The 18,995-nt window shown below is 43.0% G+C and overlaps 1 protein-coding gene across 1 annotated transcript; it reads left to right on the top strand.

Annotated features, from left to right (window-relative positions):
• The first annotated feature begins 10,652 nt into the window (after window positions 1–10,652).
• Window positions 10,653–13,199, top strand: LOC144706045 (pentatricopeptide repeat-containing protein At4g13650-like). The gene has a single exon (XM_078578916.1). It carries the CDS (start codon window positions 10,653–10,655, stop codon window positions 13,197–13,199), a length of 2,547 nt encoding a protein of 848 aa, XP_078435042.1.
• Window positions 13,200–18,995: the final 5,796 nt, after the last annotated feature.

The raw sequence follows: 18,995 nt of genomic DNA, 5'->3' as shown, positions 1-18,995 counted from the left end.
GTTTTCAAGTGATTTCTGATTTTCTCCTTATTTTCAGTGAATTTTATAGAATTTTCTAGAATTTTTAACGAATTTTTATGATTTTTCTGAGATTTATCTGAAGAGGAAATGTATTTATTTCAAGGAAAAAAGGTATATTTATAAGAAAAGAAAAAGTATTTTTATAATTTTTGAACATCGAAGGGCCGTTTTGCAAACTTTCGTTGCAAAAAGACCCTGAAAACAGCTCTCGGTCGCCACTACAGGCGTAAAGATCTAATTTAAAATTCTCCAGGGTTTTATTGCAATTACTTATTTATTGTTTTAATATTTTAGAAGAAAAGTGGAGGAGAGAGAATGCGCAAAGGGATATATCTATAAATATTTTGTGGACGGCGTCAGATGGCAAATGCTTATTTCGCAAAGGATTTAAGCGTAAATTTCAGATCGATTTCTGGGGTCGACGACGTGGGCTCATCGCAACCGCAGGATGAAAATGTGACAGCGGTCAGTGGTAGAGGTCAATGGCGGTAAGATTACCGCCCGTGCGACGCATGCTAAGCACACGCATGGGCGGTGACGTGGCACGTTTTCAATGGAAGCTTCCGTGTGCAGACATACGCAAAGGTGCGTATCAAAATGTACGAAAATCCCGCCTTTTGAATATTTCTTTTGTTTTCTTATTTTCACCAGGGGGTACGTGGCGCAAGGAGAGAGCACCCGCCTGAAGAAGTTGAATCGGCGCCACCAATGAGAGGGCGACACCTCAGCCTGCGGTTAAGAAAAAAATTAATAAATAAATGAATGATTAATCCAATGGCTCACATTGGTTTAAATTCATTTACTCATAACTTTTTATCCAAAAGTCCGATTGAGATGATTTTTTTATGGATTTTCTCGTATTGATCCCCTCTTTATATCTATATGGTTGGATCATTGAGATCAAGCCTGTATCGATAGATATAAATTAATTACTAATTAGGGGTAAAATGGTAATTTATTCCATTTTACCTAGGTATAAAAGCCGAATTTCAAGAGGGAGGGGTCATTCTGGATGGTGCTCTATCACAGCTGCAAGACAGAGAGGAGCCCCAGCCTGGATCAACCTGTTTGGTACTTTTTCCCTTCATTGTATTTGAATTTTGATGCATTTTAAATGAAATTAGTTAAGTTGTTTGTTACTTCTTCTCGATTCTGATATGAACTTCAAAATCGCTTGGCTTGAGCGGCATGTACAAGCCCTGATTAGGATTGAGAGGAGAAATTGAGGGATTTAACTAGGCATTCAACTGCATTTCCAAGGAAAAACTCTAAAAAAAATTAGACTTAATTTTTAGGAATTTAAATTACCCATATTTTATTTCTGAATTATCAAACTTAAAAAAAACCAACCAAACTCACATCGAAACTTCCCTTTTAACCTCTCTAATTGACCTCTTGGATCCTTTTATTTGGATCAAAGAAGCCAATTTAGAGCTCTCCATTTCTTCTATCCATCTCATCTCTTCTACCCTCCTTTCTAAATTCTACTCTAATTAGGGTGATTTGGTCCTCATTGAAGATCAAATTCACTTTAATTAGGGTTAAACTACCAATACGATCATCAAATCGAATTCCTTACTAGCTTCCCTTGGACGACACTCGTACTTATCACTATACATCCTAAGTAGAGTTCTTATAAAGTTTATTGCATAAGCTAAAATTTACAACGACAAGGGCTAAAAATTGCATAATTTCTACCCCTATTTTTGGCTTATCACCCTGATCTTTGAAGCCAAGGCCCCCACATTACTCGTGCTCGCCGGCGTGCTAACGCGGCTGATCAAGGCCAGCCACAAGCACTATATAGTGATAAAGCCAAATTTGGGTGAAATAAGTCATTTGAAGGCTCTGATTAACATAATAATATTTATTATATTTTTCATAGAATGAGGGAAGTAATGGCCGAATCCATAAGGAGAAAGTAATAAGAAAGTAAATTGAAATTCAAATATATTTTAAAATAATTGGTTTTGGTAATTTTATGTATTTTGAATCTTTTAAGTATTTCTGAATAAGAAAATCAATGAAAACTAGTCAAAACTATTTTAAATAAATGGAATACATATTTATTTTGTTTTAAATAAGTTATAATAGTTAAATGTGATTTATAGGAATTTTGAGGACTCTTTAGGGCAAGAAATAAGTTTAACATTAAATAGAACCTTTGGCTGCAATTTGCGGGCTATGGCTCTCCGTCGGGTCATAAAATTGGGTACCAACATGTAGTCAACCGAACAATCTGATTGTTTTGCATTATGAGGAACTTTTCAGTGTCATTTGATGCGTCATAAAGCTAAAAAGTCTAGGCTATCTACTGGAATTTTTACCCAGACAAAAGGTGATAATATTAAAATATAATATTCATGAGATCATATGAACCATGTTGTCACTTCCCCTAAGGGCCAAGGGGTGCTTTCTCCAAGAATCTTAATCACCCTTGAAATCTCTCTTGCACACTCTTCTAGAACAAGAATGGATCAAAGAAATATGATGCACTAGGCCTCAAATAACATGTTGGGAGCACAAATTCAAGATGAGATACAAAGAGAAGGGAGAAGAGATTAAGTAGAAGTGCCCTAAATCTTTTAGCTTTTAAATTTAATTTAAAAGGTATGGAGGGCTTGTATTTCTTTATTTCCAGCGTGGATCCACATTCTCTCTTTCTTAGATTTTAGAACACGTCTGTTAAATTCAAATAGTTGGTTAATTCCATAATTATTGACTTTAGTTTATCTGGTCCTTGAGGAGGTTTAAATGGACTTCTAGAGTGGGCTTCTGGTGTATTGGGCCTCTTCTTATTATCTATTAGATTTCCTACATTTCTCCTTTCTTCCCATTTGTATCTCAAATTCAATAAAACTCTAATTTTTATTTACTTTAGCCCTGTTTTGTCAAATAAAACTCCAAGAAGATGTGAGAAATTCACTTCATTGTAAGGATTCAAATGGGGTTAGTCACAAAATTAAATAAAATAGATAAACATAGAGCATAGAGAATAAATCATAATTATTTTATTATCCTTAAATGGTGAACAATGCTAGTGCAAATATAAAAATATGTGGTTAAAAATAAGAATAAAAGCATAATTTTATTGATCAAATTCGATGTTATTAGTGTTGAGTTTTAGAGGCCTTGACATGGATGAATAAATGAAAATGATTCGCAGCAGAAGACTTGAACGAATCGAACGACATCAACAAAAATATTAAAACGAAGTACCTTTCCACGGATCTCATCCGCGATTTCTTGGATCCTGGAGTGAGACGAGTTGAGATGCTCACATGTGCAGTCTCTAGACCTATCCACACAATCCTCGGCACGTTGAATCTCCTCCTTCTCATTGACGAACCCTGTTCTTTCTCCGTCGGCGTCGTTACATCGTCCCGATCACATCGGGGATGGAGAGGGGGTGTGGAACGAAGGGAGAAGAAGGGGAAAGACCCCTGAACAATTCTGGCCTGGGTGAATTTTGTTCAGGGCCTGCTCCTATTTATACTAAGTGAGTATTTTTCATGAAATTCTCCAAAACTTAAGTATATCTTCCAACATCCAAAAGACCTTTTGTGTGTGACCCTCTAGGCCTATGTATCAGTGTAGTTAACGACTCCAGCGGCCCAATACCCTTTATTGGCCTTCCAAATTAATTAACTATACCATCATATAGATTGATTAATGTCGAATTGATCTAACCCAATCGATAGGTCGAGTTTCCAACACGTGGGGTGCCAAGCTACACCACGTGTCCTAGAAGATACAAAGGAGTTTGTATCAACTCACTCATGGAACCTGTTCGTCATTAGTTACCATGTATGTATAATCCCTCATCCTATTGACGCTCCTTGGATGACTTAGGGTATGGTCAAGTGTCAAATCCTAATCGGTCATCAGAGTTAGTACTGATGCATTCAGAAATCATCGGAGAACTCTTCTCTGATATTTCACTACCTTGGCCAAGGACTTCATCGTATCGTCTTCCTTGCGCTGGCACCTCTTATACCGAGGGTGGATGATCCCATCTTGACCATTCAATCATTTTCGTGAACTTCTTGATGTACCTAACTAAGACCGTTTAGAATCCCATGATTAGAGACTCGTTCACCATAGTCAAAGAACAACCGTGCGTTTACAAGATGTCTTTAGTGTCTCAGGTCTAAGGACCACTTACACAACCGTAACGTGAATCAACCTGATTGACAGCTTGGTATAATACCATTTAGGGATTCGTACGGATCAATTCAGTGAAATTTTTCCACTAAAGAGCACCCACTGTCTATCCTTAGTGTCTCCAAACTAATGGCTACGGGACCGGCCATACTCTTCATATGAGTGAGGCTAGATAGTGTTATTCTATCTGGATACTTCGATGTCCTTCTCGCCTATCCTTCGAATAGGAATGTTTAGAGCACATGCTTAAAGACCAGTGATCTCCGTATTACGATCTCATCATAATTCACTAAGTCTGATCATGTGTTCACGGACTTCATTTATAAGCATCACACGTGCACTATAATAAATATGTTCTATTAATGAACATGTAACGAGATGTGGAATGTGTGATTGGCTTGCCGTCCACATATATTTCCATCAATCTCCCAACAAAAAAGTGGGGAGGCTAATCTGCGTCAAGAAAAGGCCTTGATCTTGGAGGAACATAGGGATTCAAGGTTAGTCTATTCTCGTACATTAGTTTCTCTCTTTCACATCCTTTTAGCTAGATCTAAATCCTTATCTTTATCATCTTAGTCTATTCACAGTCCTCCATCATCTAACCCAACCACAACCATCTCTGGTCTCGATCTTGATCTTGTCGCCTTTGTCTCATATGAAAATCCCAACTCACCTAGTCCATCATCCTCTTCTTCATCTCACAACCACCAATCTATTCTTTCATTACATCCATTGGTGAGATCATATTATTATTTCTTCTCCCACCATTCCATTTCATTATCATCCATCCACATCCATTTGCGCATTTCATCATCCTTTATTCTTTTTCATCTTATACATCTATTATCATTTCACATCTTCATCTATCTCACTCTCGCATTTCCATTTGATATATCCACATTTTCCAACCTATTCCTCGTATAATTATTCATATCATCCTTATTAAATAACTTTTATTGATTAAAAAGAGAATCGGGCTGTCATCTTCACCTACCTTCTGGATTTAACTAGTTGAGTCGATCGTGAGGGTTTTCTCCTTGGGAATCCCAGGCTGGGACTATAGAAGATCCAAATATATCTCCAGATTTAACAAGTCCTCAGACCTTGTATAGATAAAGCCAACTTTATCCTTCAAGTATGATCTAACAAAATGATACCAAGTATAAATATATTCAGATCTGCAATGACGCACATGATTTCTGCTCCATACAAGACGCTTGTGGTCGCAGCTGCCCATGCAGTTGCCGACGTTGGTCCCAGTCGATGCACCTTAATTGCATACTCGCCATCGGCCACCCATATTCTACATGCCTCATGACCCAGTTGCATTAATGCGCACATACAGAGTGCCCGTTGACCAAGCCTCTCACATGAGCCCCTAACAGCTACCCTCGCCGCCCTGATTTTGCAAATCCAGATTGAGATATGGAATTGACATTGTTCCAACCTGCCTGCACACCCATTATCTAGATAAGATATGATACAAATCAAAAAATATTAGAAATCGTATCTTCTGTGAAAATATAGAAGGCTATGTGGATACAAATCTTTCCAAAAATAGAATAATACAGGATACTCAATATAAATTTGAATATATGAATTTAAAATTCAGATGTGGGAAGAGTGTACCTTGATTTGTATTGTCATTCTTCGCAAAAAAATACGAAGCAATGCCCAATGGAAGTTAGGATAATCAAATGTTTAATCATTTTTATATAATTTTATTCCATTTAATCCAAAATTTTGATGGATAATTTAAATAAACGGACGAATGAACCACTATTTCTCTTTACGTTTGTCAATTTAGTATCCAAACTGAAATAAAAATACTATACTTTTTACAAAGTAACAAATGCATCATCATTGATTTAATATCCTAAGTCCAATAAAAATATTAATTTAAAACTCAGACAATCGATTCAAACTCAATTTTACACTGAAACCTTAGCGTTTAGATACATCACATTATTAGGGGCTGATTATGATGGAATTATATGGCCTTGAACCTGATTCACGTCCAATTCTTCATTATAAATATTAAGTTATAATGAAGTCAAGCTTAGATGGAATGATAAGGGGATTAAGATGAGATCATAAAATCACAATTACTTATTACTCAATATTTACACTAAAGATTCTTATCCATAGAATGTTTGAGAAGTAGATAAAAATAATTAGACATAAAAGCGCTATATACTCATGATGATGTGATGAGGATGGTTGATAACATAACTATTTATGTGAAAACTCTTCAAGGAAAGATTTTACTAAATTGATACGTATGAATCCCTATAAGTTTTGTACCCAAATTTAAACCAGTTGAATGTATGTCATGCTTGCTCAAGGTATATGTACACCTAAGATGCCAAGTACATTATATGAATGAGTGGTTATACTTTGATTATAACCAAGGAGTCCACAAATCTCATTACTCCAAATATAGATAGCACAAAAATAAAAACTCTACGAGGATCAATTAGTAATCAAGAGAGCATCATCTACTTTCCATATAATAGGAAACATAATCAATGAACAATATGCAATGACATCCCTACTTAAGGTAGGGGAAAAATGTTATAAACTAATTTATTGATGATTGACCATTTCATCAGACCTATAAATAATTACCTACTTGGATTCAATAGCTGACTAAACCATAAATTGATCTCGAATCTAACACATATTGAGTATTGTCCATAAAAAATAACTGATGACAAAAACCTTCGATGAAAGGAAAATTGAGCCCTTTGTACCTTCTAAAGCACACAATGTATATTGGCACCTCACATTTTGTGACTAAACCTATTGATTTATTTAATGTTTAGTTTTTAAGTCTAGATGAATGATCTAAGATCATTTCAATATTAATGAATAATTTAAGTTTAATAATAATCAAGTTAATTTAGAGTAGAAGCATTAGATATTGTCTCAACTTGTGGATAATGTATTTTGATATCACTAGTTTCCTTAAATAACTCTCTTCAAATGGGTCATCTATCCGTCTAGCAAATGTATACATTCGATCTTCAAAACATTGGGTTTCCTCACCATCCAGTCTAGCAGGAAAACAGGTTTGAGAGAATCGAAGGGAGGAGAGGGTTCCCATATCTACCTAGCGACGGAGACCTAAATGGATGCCTTGTCCTATTTGTACTCTTCAAAATTTTAACAAAAGTCTCTAAAATTTGAGCCTATTCACCAATTTCCAAAATATTATGTTAGATCCTTTAAGAGTGTGCAATAGTCTAGTTCAAAAATCTAATCCCCAAATAACTTTTTACTTCAGCCTGTGTTGATTAACTATTTGTATCATCGTGTATACTAATTAATGAATTAGCAATTAAACCTGATTAATAGGTTCATTTTCTAACCCCTGGGGTGAGTACACCTCAGGCTCGATACAAAGTAAAGTCTCTCATAGAAACTTTGTCGTCATCATTCACCATGAATGTATAATCCTTCTCAAGTACAAGGCATATTCGTTTTCAAGCCCTTAACTTTCTGGAAACCTGATATATCATATTTTCATCATGAATGATTGAAACTTACTTAAACAGCAGGAAAATGGTAATGAAACTTCTAATAATTATTCTGAAAAATATATAAATAAAAATATATGGTGAAGAATAAATGAACTTTCTGATCCCTAAGGATACAAACATCACACTAAAATTTATGCACCTTTTGAAGAAGGATCAACTTTTAAAATAGACTATGATATAATCCAATGTCTTCTTCAATTTCATGGTCAATCTCAAGAACTGTACAAAATTGAACTATAAAAAAAGTATATCCTATTATTTATCAAACATTCAGTATGTTACTACTTCTAATAGATTTATGAAAATGATATAAATTAGCTATGCACTAATTTTTTATTCTGAAATTATAAAGTTTATATTGAATAAAAAAATTTCAATCGAAAAAAATAATGCACATAGAAGAACCGCAAGAAAATTTTATTTAGGTCTCAATAAATCTCTAGGTTACGAATGGGAAGAAAGAAGGGAACTTGCTAGAAAGTGTTCACATTATGGGATACAAAATTGGAAATTTTTTGCAAGTGTTTATGCAGGTTTAAGAGATTAACATTCATAAAAGATTCGTGACACTAGTGGAGGATGATGTTCTGGAATTTTTCAAAATTTTTGCTAAAGACAATAACTCTAATGGCAACAATGCACACTCTAAAAGAGATGGGGTGATAGATGTAAGGAAAAAATAATCAGTTTATATTTTTATGCTATCCATGTCCTAAGTCTGTGTCACATTGCCCGTTAATAATTGAGTCAATGTCAACTAAAGGCTATAGTGCAGAATGTTAGGGTGGCTAGCCAAGGAGGTAACTGCTAATACCATGCACTAATCATATCCAGCTAGCTTGCCCAACGGATCACCATTGACATCCTTTAGCCAGTGGTTTTGTCACACAAGTCATTGCTAAAGACCTTTAGTAGCAACCACACTAGATGGCGAATAGTTGTACTTGCTCAATGTAAAGAGTCCTCAAGCTCGTCATTTGCATACACCGCAATAGCTTCTTGCGAAGAGTGTTTAGGACATCTTATGCACATTTGATCCCTAGACTCCCTTCATCTGTTTGATGACATACTTTATGGTGAGAGACCTATCGGTGGCACTGTGTCCCTAGTTGGCCAGACCAAATGAAGTTTGCATAAAAGGGCTCCACAAATCGGGGAATTTTTAGGGGTAAAAAGTGAACCACTAGAGTGAGCAGTAGGGTGCTCATAGGGATGTGATGTCTGTTATATTCCCTCCTCCCCCTTCCCCTATTTATACAATTGAGCTACATTTTTTTACCAACAAATTCATTGTTATTGGATAAATTCATATATTATGATTTTCTAATATTTGATAAAAAATATGTATAATTTTAGGAAAAGTTAAAATTTTTAAAGAAAATATAAAAATTATTTGGTTTATCTCCATCAAATATTGCCTTCAAAGTCTCCATTCATAACTTTGATTTGTTCCAAGGGAGAAACCCTAAGAAAAGGGTGTACATAATGCCCATGCGATGGAGATTATTTTTATATATGAGAGACAATATACATATGCTGCAGAAGAGATAAAGTCACATAGACATTTATAGATAGGGACATCGGGTCATCAGGTCTTTAAGATCCCCTCTCACGAAAAAAATATGATGAAAATAAATTCACTATAATTTTGCGCAAATTAATTTATACTCTGAATATTTTTATAATATATAATGTATTATTTGAGTAAAGTCATAATTTAAGAGTTAACATAATTGCATGTGTAACATATAATGAGTACTTACAACTTAAAATATTTAAACTTGAAAATTATTGATATGAAATGAATTCATAAGATAGTGATAGTTTCTCAAGTAATATTAAAAATATATACGAACTATACCAATAACTTATTAGATTATTCTTAAAATTTTAATCTATATCATAGACTTTATGGACTTAAAATTTTATCTATTTGACCTCTTTGATTTATATATCTTTTTATTCTTTATTTATTAATATCCTTAATTGTTTGTTATATTTATCTTAAATTTGTATTAGTAGTATCTCACTGCGAAATTTGCGTGATTTTATAAATTTTGAATACATAGATATATACATTTTTCTGTTGTTAAAGAATGATAATTTTGTTATGTCCCTTCCCTTCAATGATATTTAGCCAATATGATTCATTGCAGGTGATTTTTTTGCTCACATTATCTCGCACTAATCACTATACATGTAGACTGAAGTCGCAACAAAATTTTAGGTTATGATAGAATAGTAGTTCTGTTCCCTGACATAGATTCAGAGGTTATGGTCTGTCGCATACGGGGAACAATCTGGATGAAGGAATTTAACTGAGATCAAAAGTAGTTTTTGGGCATTGGATCTGTACGATGCAGGTAATTATCTTTTGAACATAGCATGGAAAAAATACGCTCATCGCATTCGACTGTTCCCCTTTGTTAAATTATTAATTAAATCACACCGCCATATGGCTGTAAATTTAAGTTATTGTTAATAATCGCTGCAGTGTTAAATTATGATTTTCCCTTGGCAATGTCACTATGACTTTCACTTCAATTTAATTCTTGGGGAATGCATATTCAAAGCTTGTGAGGTTAATGTGTACTAAACTATTCAGTGGATATTACATTCCGAACCTTGCTTGTAGAAATTACGCACACAGTTCTTCCAAAAAATCAAATTTTAATGAAATTATTTTATAACACATCCTCTAAAAGGCATAATTATATTATTCTTCTAATCAGCCAATTCACTTCACAATTGAAATAAGCCGTTTCTCCACCTATCGTTTGCCTTGTTCATCTCTCCGTATTTTCATATCTCAATCATTCTACGAGACTTCCGCATCTTTCCTCAGTCGAGATGAACTAACGCCATGACGGGGCGAGCTCTCACCCGAAGATCATCCGTTATGCAACCTATTCGCGCTTGCCGATGCCCTCCTCTCCCTTTCTCCGCCATCTTCACTTCCCCAAATCTCACCATCGCCGAGCTTCCACTACTTCAAACCTTCGCCATTATCATCATCATCAGCAGCGTAGTGTTCGGAGCGCCACCCATGGCGGGTGCAAGGCGTTCGACGAAAGTCCCGACAGAGGGGAAGCTCAACGTAGTAGCTCCATCGCCGGGCTTCTCCGGGAGGGGAAGACGCGCGCGGCGCTGGCCTTGTTCCTCGAGAGCCTGGGCGAGCTCCATCTCCACGGCGCCGCCGAGGTCGCCGGCGTTCTCCGCCGCCTGGCCGCCGCCTCGGCCTCGGACCTCGTCCCCCAGATCCACGCCCGCCTCCTCCGATCCGGGCTCTCCTCGAGCGCGGCCTTTGGCCACCCCTTGATGAGCCTCTACTCCGACCAGGGCCTCCCCCTCCCCGCCATGGCCGTCTTCCGCGAGCTCTCCTCCACTACCAGCGTGACCTACTTGGCCATGCTCTCCTGCCTCTCCCAGAACGGGCACGCCGACGAAGCCCTCCTCCTCTTCCGCTCTGTCCTCCGCTCCTCCTCCCCGCCGACCCCCTACGCCTTCTCCGCCGCCATCACCGCCTGCCGCGCGTCCTCCTCCGGCGAGCAGCTCCATGACCAGGCCCTGAAGCTCGGCCTGCTTCAGACCTGCGTCTCCAACTCCCTCATCTCCTTCTACTCCGAGCTCGGGGCCATGGCGGAGGCCCGGCGGGTCTTCGACGAGACCCCTCTCCCCGACAAGGTCACCTTCAACGCCATCATCTCGGCCCACGCCAGGCAAGCCCACCTCCCCGAGACCGTCTTCTTCATCCGGCGGATGCGGGAGCTCGGCTTCTCCCCGGACGCCGTCACCCTCGCCGTCGCCGCCGCCGGCGCCGCCGACCTCCGCGGCGGCGCCCAGCTCCACGGGCTCGCCCTGAAGGCCGGTCTCCTCTTCTCCGACGCCATCCTCCAAGGCTCGCTCATCAACATGTACCTGAATTGCTCCGCCGAAGCGGCCGCTGTTGAGCTGGGGTGCGAAGTCTGCTCGGCCGGGAACCAGAGCACGGTCGTCTTCAACCTCATGCTGGTGGCGCGGGGGAGAGCCCTGGACCTGGCCGGCTCCATGGCTATCTTCGGAAGGATCATGGCGGGCCCCGGTCCGAGCCGGTTCACCTTCCCCAGCCTGATGCGGACCTGCGCCGCTGCCGGGGCGGTGCGGCTGGGGGAGCAGCTGCAGGGCCTCACCGTGAAAGCGGGGTTCGAGCTCGCCGACGAGCTCGTCGAGCTCTACGCCAAGTCCGGCGACATAGCGGCGGCGAGGCGGGCTTTGATGGCGGCGCCGCCGGGGTTAGCCGCGTGGACCTCCGTGGTCGCCGGCTACACCCAGAAGGGCCTCTTCTCGCAAGCTCTGGCCACCTTCAAGGAAGCTCTCGGGTACGGCGTCTTCCCCGACGCGGTGGCCCTCGCCGGGGCGGCGGCCGCCGCCGCCGGGATATTCCACGTCCGGATGGGCGGCGAGATCCACGGCCTCGCCGTCTCCGGCGGTTTCTCCGGCGACCCTTCCGTCGTCCACTCTCTGATAAGCTTCTACGCCAAGTGCGGGAGGAAACGAGAAGCCATGGCCGTCTTCCTCGGCGGCGACGGAGAAGACGAGGTGGCCTGGAACGCGCTAATCTCAGGGCTGGCGCGGGGGGGCGGGAGCGAAGAAGCGCTGAGAGTCTTCGCCGCCATGAACAGGGCCGGGCTCGCCAACAACCTGTTCGCCTGCGGGTCCGCCATGGCCGCGGCGGCGGAGCTCGCGGCGGCGGAGCTCGGGCGGCAGATCCACGGCAAGATGGTGAAATCGGGGCTGGAAAGGAGGGCAGAAGGCGGCAACGCCCTCATCACGCTCTACTCCAAGGCGGGCGCCATCGCAGAAGCGGAGAGAGTCTTCTGCAGCCTGCAGGAGAGGAACGAAGTGTCGTTCAACGCCATGATCGGAGGGTACTCGCAGCACGGGGGGATGGCGGGGGCGATGGGCCTGTTCGAGAGGATGAAGGAGGAGGGGATGAGGACGAGCAGGGCGACGTTCGCCGCCGTGCTGGCGGCGTGCAGCAGGGAGGGGAAGGTGGCGGAGGGGATTAGGGTTTTCCAGGAGATGGCGGCGGAGCACGGGATCCAGCCGTCGGCGGAGCACGAGGCCTGCGTGGTGGACATGCTGGGGCGGGCCGGTGAGCTTAGCCGGGCGGTGAGCTTCATCGCGGGGCTGGCCAGCCCGGACGCGATGGTGTGGAAGGCGCTGCTGGCTGCATGCAGGCTGCATGGGAACGTGGAGATCGGGGAAATGGCGGGGAAACGGCTGCTGGAGCTCGACGAGGGGGACGGCGCGGGGTATGTCATGATGGCGGAGATTTATGACGGGGAGGGGATGTGGGGGTTTAGAGAGAGAGTGAGAGAGGTCATGAGAGAGAAAGGCGCGAAGAAGGAGCCGGGGTGGAGCTGGATTGAGGGGGCGTCTCCGGGCCGACATGGGAGGCGCGGACCTGAAGGGGGTTTATCATGTTAAGGAGTTAAGGGTGGTGGGGTTTGGAGTTGCTGCCATCTCTCTCTCTCTCTCTCTCTCTCTGACTCTCCCATTCTCTCTCCCTCTCACTCTCACTCTCCCTCTCTCCCTCTCTCTCTCTCTCTCTCTCTCTCTCTCTCTCTCTCTCTCTCTCTCTCTCTCTCTCTCTCTCTCTCTCTCTTAAAAAAAAGATGTATGATACATAAGAATCACGTATCAAATCATCATGCTTTCAGTGTTTTAAATCACTGTAAGCATTTTAAATCTAAAGATAAATGAACTAATTTGGGATAAAGGGTTGCATTTAACTGGACTGGTTATGTAAGTGTTGGTTTATAGTAATGCACATAATACGTTCATGTAATTGACCCATACTTTTTCTGTTTTAGATGAAGTCGGAAGGTATTGTGCAGAGTTTTTCTCCCGATTTTCCTGATTTTGTTAATTTTATTATTATTATCCCATGTGAGGGTCTTCTAAATAGTGTATTATGCATTAAATTTAATAATTTTGAGAAAAAATAGAATATTTTACAGGCTCAAGGCAAGAGACAGTTCACCTAGTCTACATGGCAGATAAAACTTTGCCCAGAGGTCAAGTAAAACAATGTATCACTTCTCTGATTTAATACTATTAGTTCATTTACTAACAATAAATAATGTTAGCCTAACACCACCTTTGCTGGCTGATGTTCAAATCTTTAATGTTAAAATGTATCAGTATCATATTTGAATGCTATTCACTTAACGTTTATAATTATTTTTCTAAAATATATTTTAGGGTATTCAATTAGTGTCTCAACATTTATTTCAAGAATAATTGAATCTACTCGCAGGGAAGTGCCTTATTGAATCCATAATTGAGAGAACAAGGGCTGCGTTGCCTACATACTCTACCGCCTCCACTGAGATCCTCTTGAACTGACCCCATTCTATACTTCCACACTACTACCGCTCATTAGTTAATATACAAAAGACCACAGCATTGGTCTTTGCGACCAACGAAGGCTCTCTATGAAGCATCCCATTATGGTGGGCCATTTATAGTAACTTGGCTGGAATAGGCAATGCAACAACACGTGAATGGCTTAGCATGCCTATATTATTTTGATGATTAATCAAGTTAAGTTTGATTGCCGGCGTGTCTCTGGATCCCCCCCGGCGGTGATGATGCATGGAGTGTGTGGAGCTCTCCCCGTCGTCGAGAAGTGTCGTCGATGAGGTGTGTGGCGGGGACATCAATAAAGCGGGAGAGCAAGCGTTCCGCCTCCCGCGCTTCATACAAGACGCCAACCGCGGAGGTAAATCTCCAGGAGATGTACGCGTGCCAGCAGGAGTATGGCGAGTCGGCATAGCAAAGTCGATGCGTGGAGTGCAGTCCAGCTCGCCATCTTCAGATGTCAGTGTTGAGGTGCTCGGCAAATTGGATGATCAGACAGGGACATCACTTTAGTTTGCTAGTTAAATAACAAGCTAATTGCTTGAACATATAAATCAGTGTATATTGATTGACTCATAGCATTATTTTATACATAATATTTATTATAACAATAAATTTTTATTGAGATACAGTGGAGGAAATATTTTTTGTGTATACAGATTGTTTTGGAATTTGTGATGTTCGAGGTGTTATTGGGTCTGTAAACCCGATTTCAGCGTCTTATAATGAAAAATTGTAAAGTTTTGTTTAAAATAAAGAAAAGACCCAGGTGGTGTAAGATGTTTATTAATGCAATCACACGTGTAAAAGATGAAAAAGGCATTCATAAATAAACTCTACTTTTGTCAGAAAACAGTGACATGGTCAATTAGATGTTTTGAATCAGGAGTTGTTGATTCGACTATTGGGATTGAACGTGATGCTCAGACATTTTAGATATATTGAATGCTTCCATATTTTTTGAGATGGGACCTCTGATTGGCTAGAAAAGTGACAATGCGTACTTTATTTTACTAGTGGCTTTCTCTCTCCGACCAAAATTTTGCTGTTTGTCTATAACTCGTAAAATTTTGTGCACAAAGCTCAAATGACGAGTTCTTAACTAAAAAGTAAGAAGAAGATTCGGTTCCTCACTCATTTGGGGTCTTGTACGGTGTAGTTTGGTGGTTTTTGGTGCAAAGACAATTAAGAATTAATGAAAATGGTGGTTTCATACATTGAGCTTCAGCATGATATATTTGAACTATTTGGATTTTGATGATACTATTTAGATGTTTTCAATAGCCACAGCTTGAATATAAAATGTGAGTGAAATTTCTGCCAAATGAAGGTTCCAGAATGTCCTTTGGGCATCAAAGTAATTTTACACATTTATATTTATTTTCTCTTTATGTTGGACGTGGAGCAAACATTGTATAAAACAATTTGGGGGCATCTTTAGTTAGTTTTTTTTTGAAGAAGGCATCTTTAATTTGTTATGATTGAGTTTCGTGGTGTGATATTGAAGCCAAAAACCCCAGTGGTTAAGTTAAAGCCTTGATTTCCTGATGCAAAATCTTCCCAAACCTCAGAGGGAGATCTGGATCATGACTGATGACTGTAGGGAAGTCTACTTTGTATACTTAGTAGTAAATTTTAGGATATCATCAAGTACCTCAGAGTCCTTGAAGCTTTGTAATCCATGACAAAGGATAATCTTCTTGAGGACTGATCAACACTACTCTCTAGAAGATATTCATCATTTCATCTTGCATTAATGATATTGAAATGCTCATATGGGGTATGTTGTGCATGCAGTATTGGAGTATAGTCAACATGCTTCTCACTCTGGATCAGCACTTGATGTGACTCACGCTTGGCATGGAGTATTGTCATGTGGCTAAACTTACAAGGGGGGAATTCGCAATACGTCATCCTTGATCTTGTTCAACAAGTCAAGCAGCTTACATAATTGCAGCATAAGTCTTCAAGTCTGTTAGACTTTGAGGAAGAAGAAGTGGGGTCAGCCCCTTCTGTGAGTGTGCCTCGATGGCGCCTTGCCGCCTAGCTGCGCGCCTGCGGAGGCCCCAGGCTCCCCTGTCAGTTAACTACACATCTGGTGTAGATGTTGGGGGCCTCACAACTCACAAGTGTAATCGGCATAGCTTGCGCAAGTTATATGAATTTAGCTGATGCTTAGACTCTGGCGGAGGCGTAGTGCGACCACACTTGTGGCAAAACATCAGTTTAGAGCGCGTGATTCCGATAAAATAGAGGCGAGATATTCTGGATCATTTGAATGATGCAGAATGGCAGAATCGTGGGACCAGAAGTGCCAGCACTGTTGCAGAACGATGCAGACCAGTAACGTTATAGAGGCACGTGGATGTATGGGAGGTTTCGGATTGAGCCAAATATCACAGATGGTGCATCTGAGACCATTTGTCAGATGAATCTGATGCATACTCGCCAACGAATACAAAGCGGGTTCTCAGCTCGAAACAACAGCACCCTTTGCCAAACTTGGAGAGACTGAACATTTTAGAGGGAACTAAACTTGGAGTTGAGGCAGAGCAAAATTATTGTCGCCCAGCGCTGTCAAGGCAGAAAGAAAAGGACTGTGAAGAGACCTAACTAAAAAAATTAGGAGATTGATAACGCGGCGTCAAGAAACTGATGCTATTCGCGCCCATCAGATCCTCACAGAGGTCGGACTTCATGGCGGACGCACCGCACGGTAGTGTCATTTACTGAAGGCGACGTTGCCAAATTCACTCGAGGCGCTGGACTACCTGGCCGACCCCATTAATATGATAGACAGTCCGCAGGGTGGAAGTTGGCACCATATTGGCCAGAAGAAGACGCGAGCCCATGTCACGTCATTACTCGAGAAGCTGACCACGAAATTAGCGGGCACACGATTGCCGTCAGGCTGCATGACCCCTCTCCTAACTCGCCCAGACCAGATATTCACTTCTTAGAGTTTGTATGGAATAATCGACTTAAGAAAGGGTATCTATCGTCTCATGAGAGAGAGAGAGAGAGAGAGAGAGAGAGAGAGAGAGAGAGAGAGCGAGGCTTGAGTATTCAGACTTCGCTACGACCCATTATTCACCGCCGCCATCGTCATAAATTACGACGAGGATGCGGCTTCAGGTTGGCGTATAAAATTAATCCCACAACAGTTTCTGCTCTTTCCTGGGGCATGTACTGTGCATGATGTACAAGCAATAGGTGCCGGTCTGTTGATCGATCGTGGGTGAAAAATCTTGCTCCCCATCTTTCGACGGAAGAAGATTGGGAGATGCTTGTTTCTCCCTCTGTTCCCCGGTTGTTTATCGTTCATCGATTAAGAGAAGGCGCATTTCGGAAGCAAGGCGAAATTTAATGACACAAGTAAATTGCTGCTACTAAGCCATCGCCCATGAAGAAGACGACGACGTAAAACAAGAGGCGGGGTTTGGTCTCCCTCGAACGCAGAACCTAGCTTCGGCCCTCGGACGCAGCAACAGCCGATGAACTGAGCAAGAAGCGATATCAGGTTCGCTTGCTTCCTCTCCCTACCTCGTGGACGAGATAATCTCAGCGCGCCGCCCTCGCCTGCCGTCGCCGGAGGCCCTGCGGGCCGCCGCCGCCGCCGCCAGCCGACTGCCTCCACCACGGCTCGAGGACGGAGTCTCTGTACTTGGACGGCAACGCCTGGATCCGCCCTCGTTTCGAACGAACAACCGGCTCGAGCGCCACCGCCGCCGCCGCCGCCGACAACAAGGGGCAATTCGCCTCCTCCTTCCCCTTTCCTTCCTCGGCCATCTTCTCCTTCTCCGACTTTTCCTCTCCGCCCTCGTCTTCCTCCTCCTCCTCCTCCTCGATCTCAAAGAGCTCGCCAGAGACCTGCCGGACAGCCTCCAGGAGAAGCCCGAGGTAGCCCTCGTCGACTCCTCTTCTCCCTTTATCTCCTTCCATCTTCTTCTTCTCCGACGCTTCTCCGACCAAGCCGCGCCGCCGTCGGCGGCGCTGGTCGTCCGGCGAGCCATCGCCGCCATCTTCTTCTTCTTCTTCCGGGGGGGCGTTCTGCGGAACCACGGTGATCTCCAAATACGGCCTTGCTTCCTCGGCCTCCTTGTCCTCGCCTCCCCACGCTCTGTCTTCCCCAACGCCATGGCCGTCGCATTTTCCCTTCGAGCTCCGGCCACCAGAAGAATTCCCGGAGACGATCTCCGAGCTCGCGACCCTCGTTCCTTTGTTCGCGGACTCATCCCCGGCGACGCTGCAGGCGCTGCTGCGCAACCCCTCGTCGCGCTCCTCCCCGCCCAGCCGCAGCCGCAGGTCGACGCGCGCAAGCTCGCCGCCCTCTTCATGGCCGAACTTGAAAGGGCCTTCTCCGACCGCGAGCTCCGATCGCAGCCGCGGCGGCGCCGCCGAGATGACAGCGAGGATCCTCCGCAGGTTGGCCTGCGCGGTGGACGCGCCCGATCGACCGGCGACCGCCGCCGGGAGCGAGGACGACGCCATGGCCGTGAGAAATCCCACAAAGGTCTCGCCTTTTCTCCTCGCGCTACCTCTCCCTCCACCCCCGCGAGACGCGCGTCGTCGCCCGGCCGCGGCCCTCCGCCGCGCTTGCCATTGGCGAACCCGAGAAGCAGCTCGGAGGGCCACGCCCATTAAACGCTCCTCATGGCGACGAATGAGCCCAAATGCAAATAAACGTAATTCTTTAGTAGAGGATTAACCCCGTCTCTTTAGTCGAGTTTACGCGCTCTCCGGAACCGCCATCATCTCCCGTCCCCGCGAGATCGGACGGCCAGGAGCGCAACGGCGACTACGGCGGCAGCGGCGGCGACCGGGGAGGGGGCTGGGGTCAACGGCGGGATTATAGTCGGT

Source organism: Wolffia australiana, chromosome 7, assembly GCF_029677425.1.
Source record: "Wolffia australiana isolate 7733 chromosome 7, ASM2967742v1".
NCBI lineage: Eukaryota > Viridiplantae > Streptophyta > Magnoliopsida > Alismatales > Araceae > Wolffia > Wolffia australiana.
Note: the sequence above shows the minus strand (reverse complement) of the source record. Positions and strands in the feature narration are given on the sequence as shown.

What these genes read in the sequence shown, in the direction of transcription:
- LOC144706045 (XM_078578916.1), top strand. Translation starts at nt 10,653, where the DNA reads ATGCCCTCCTCTCCCTTTCTCCGCCATCTTCACTTCCCCAAATCTCAC.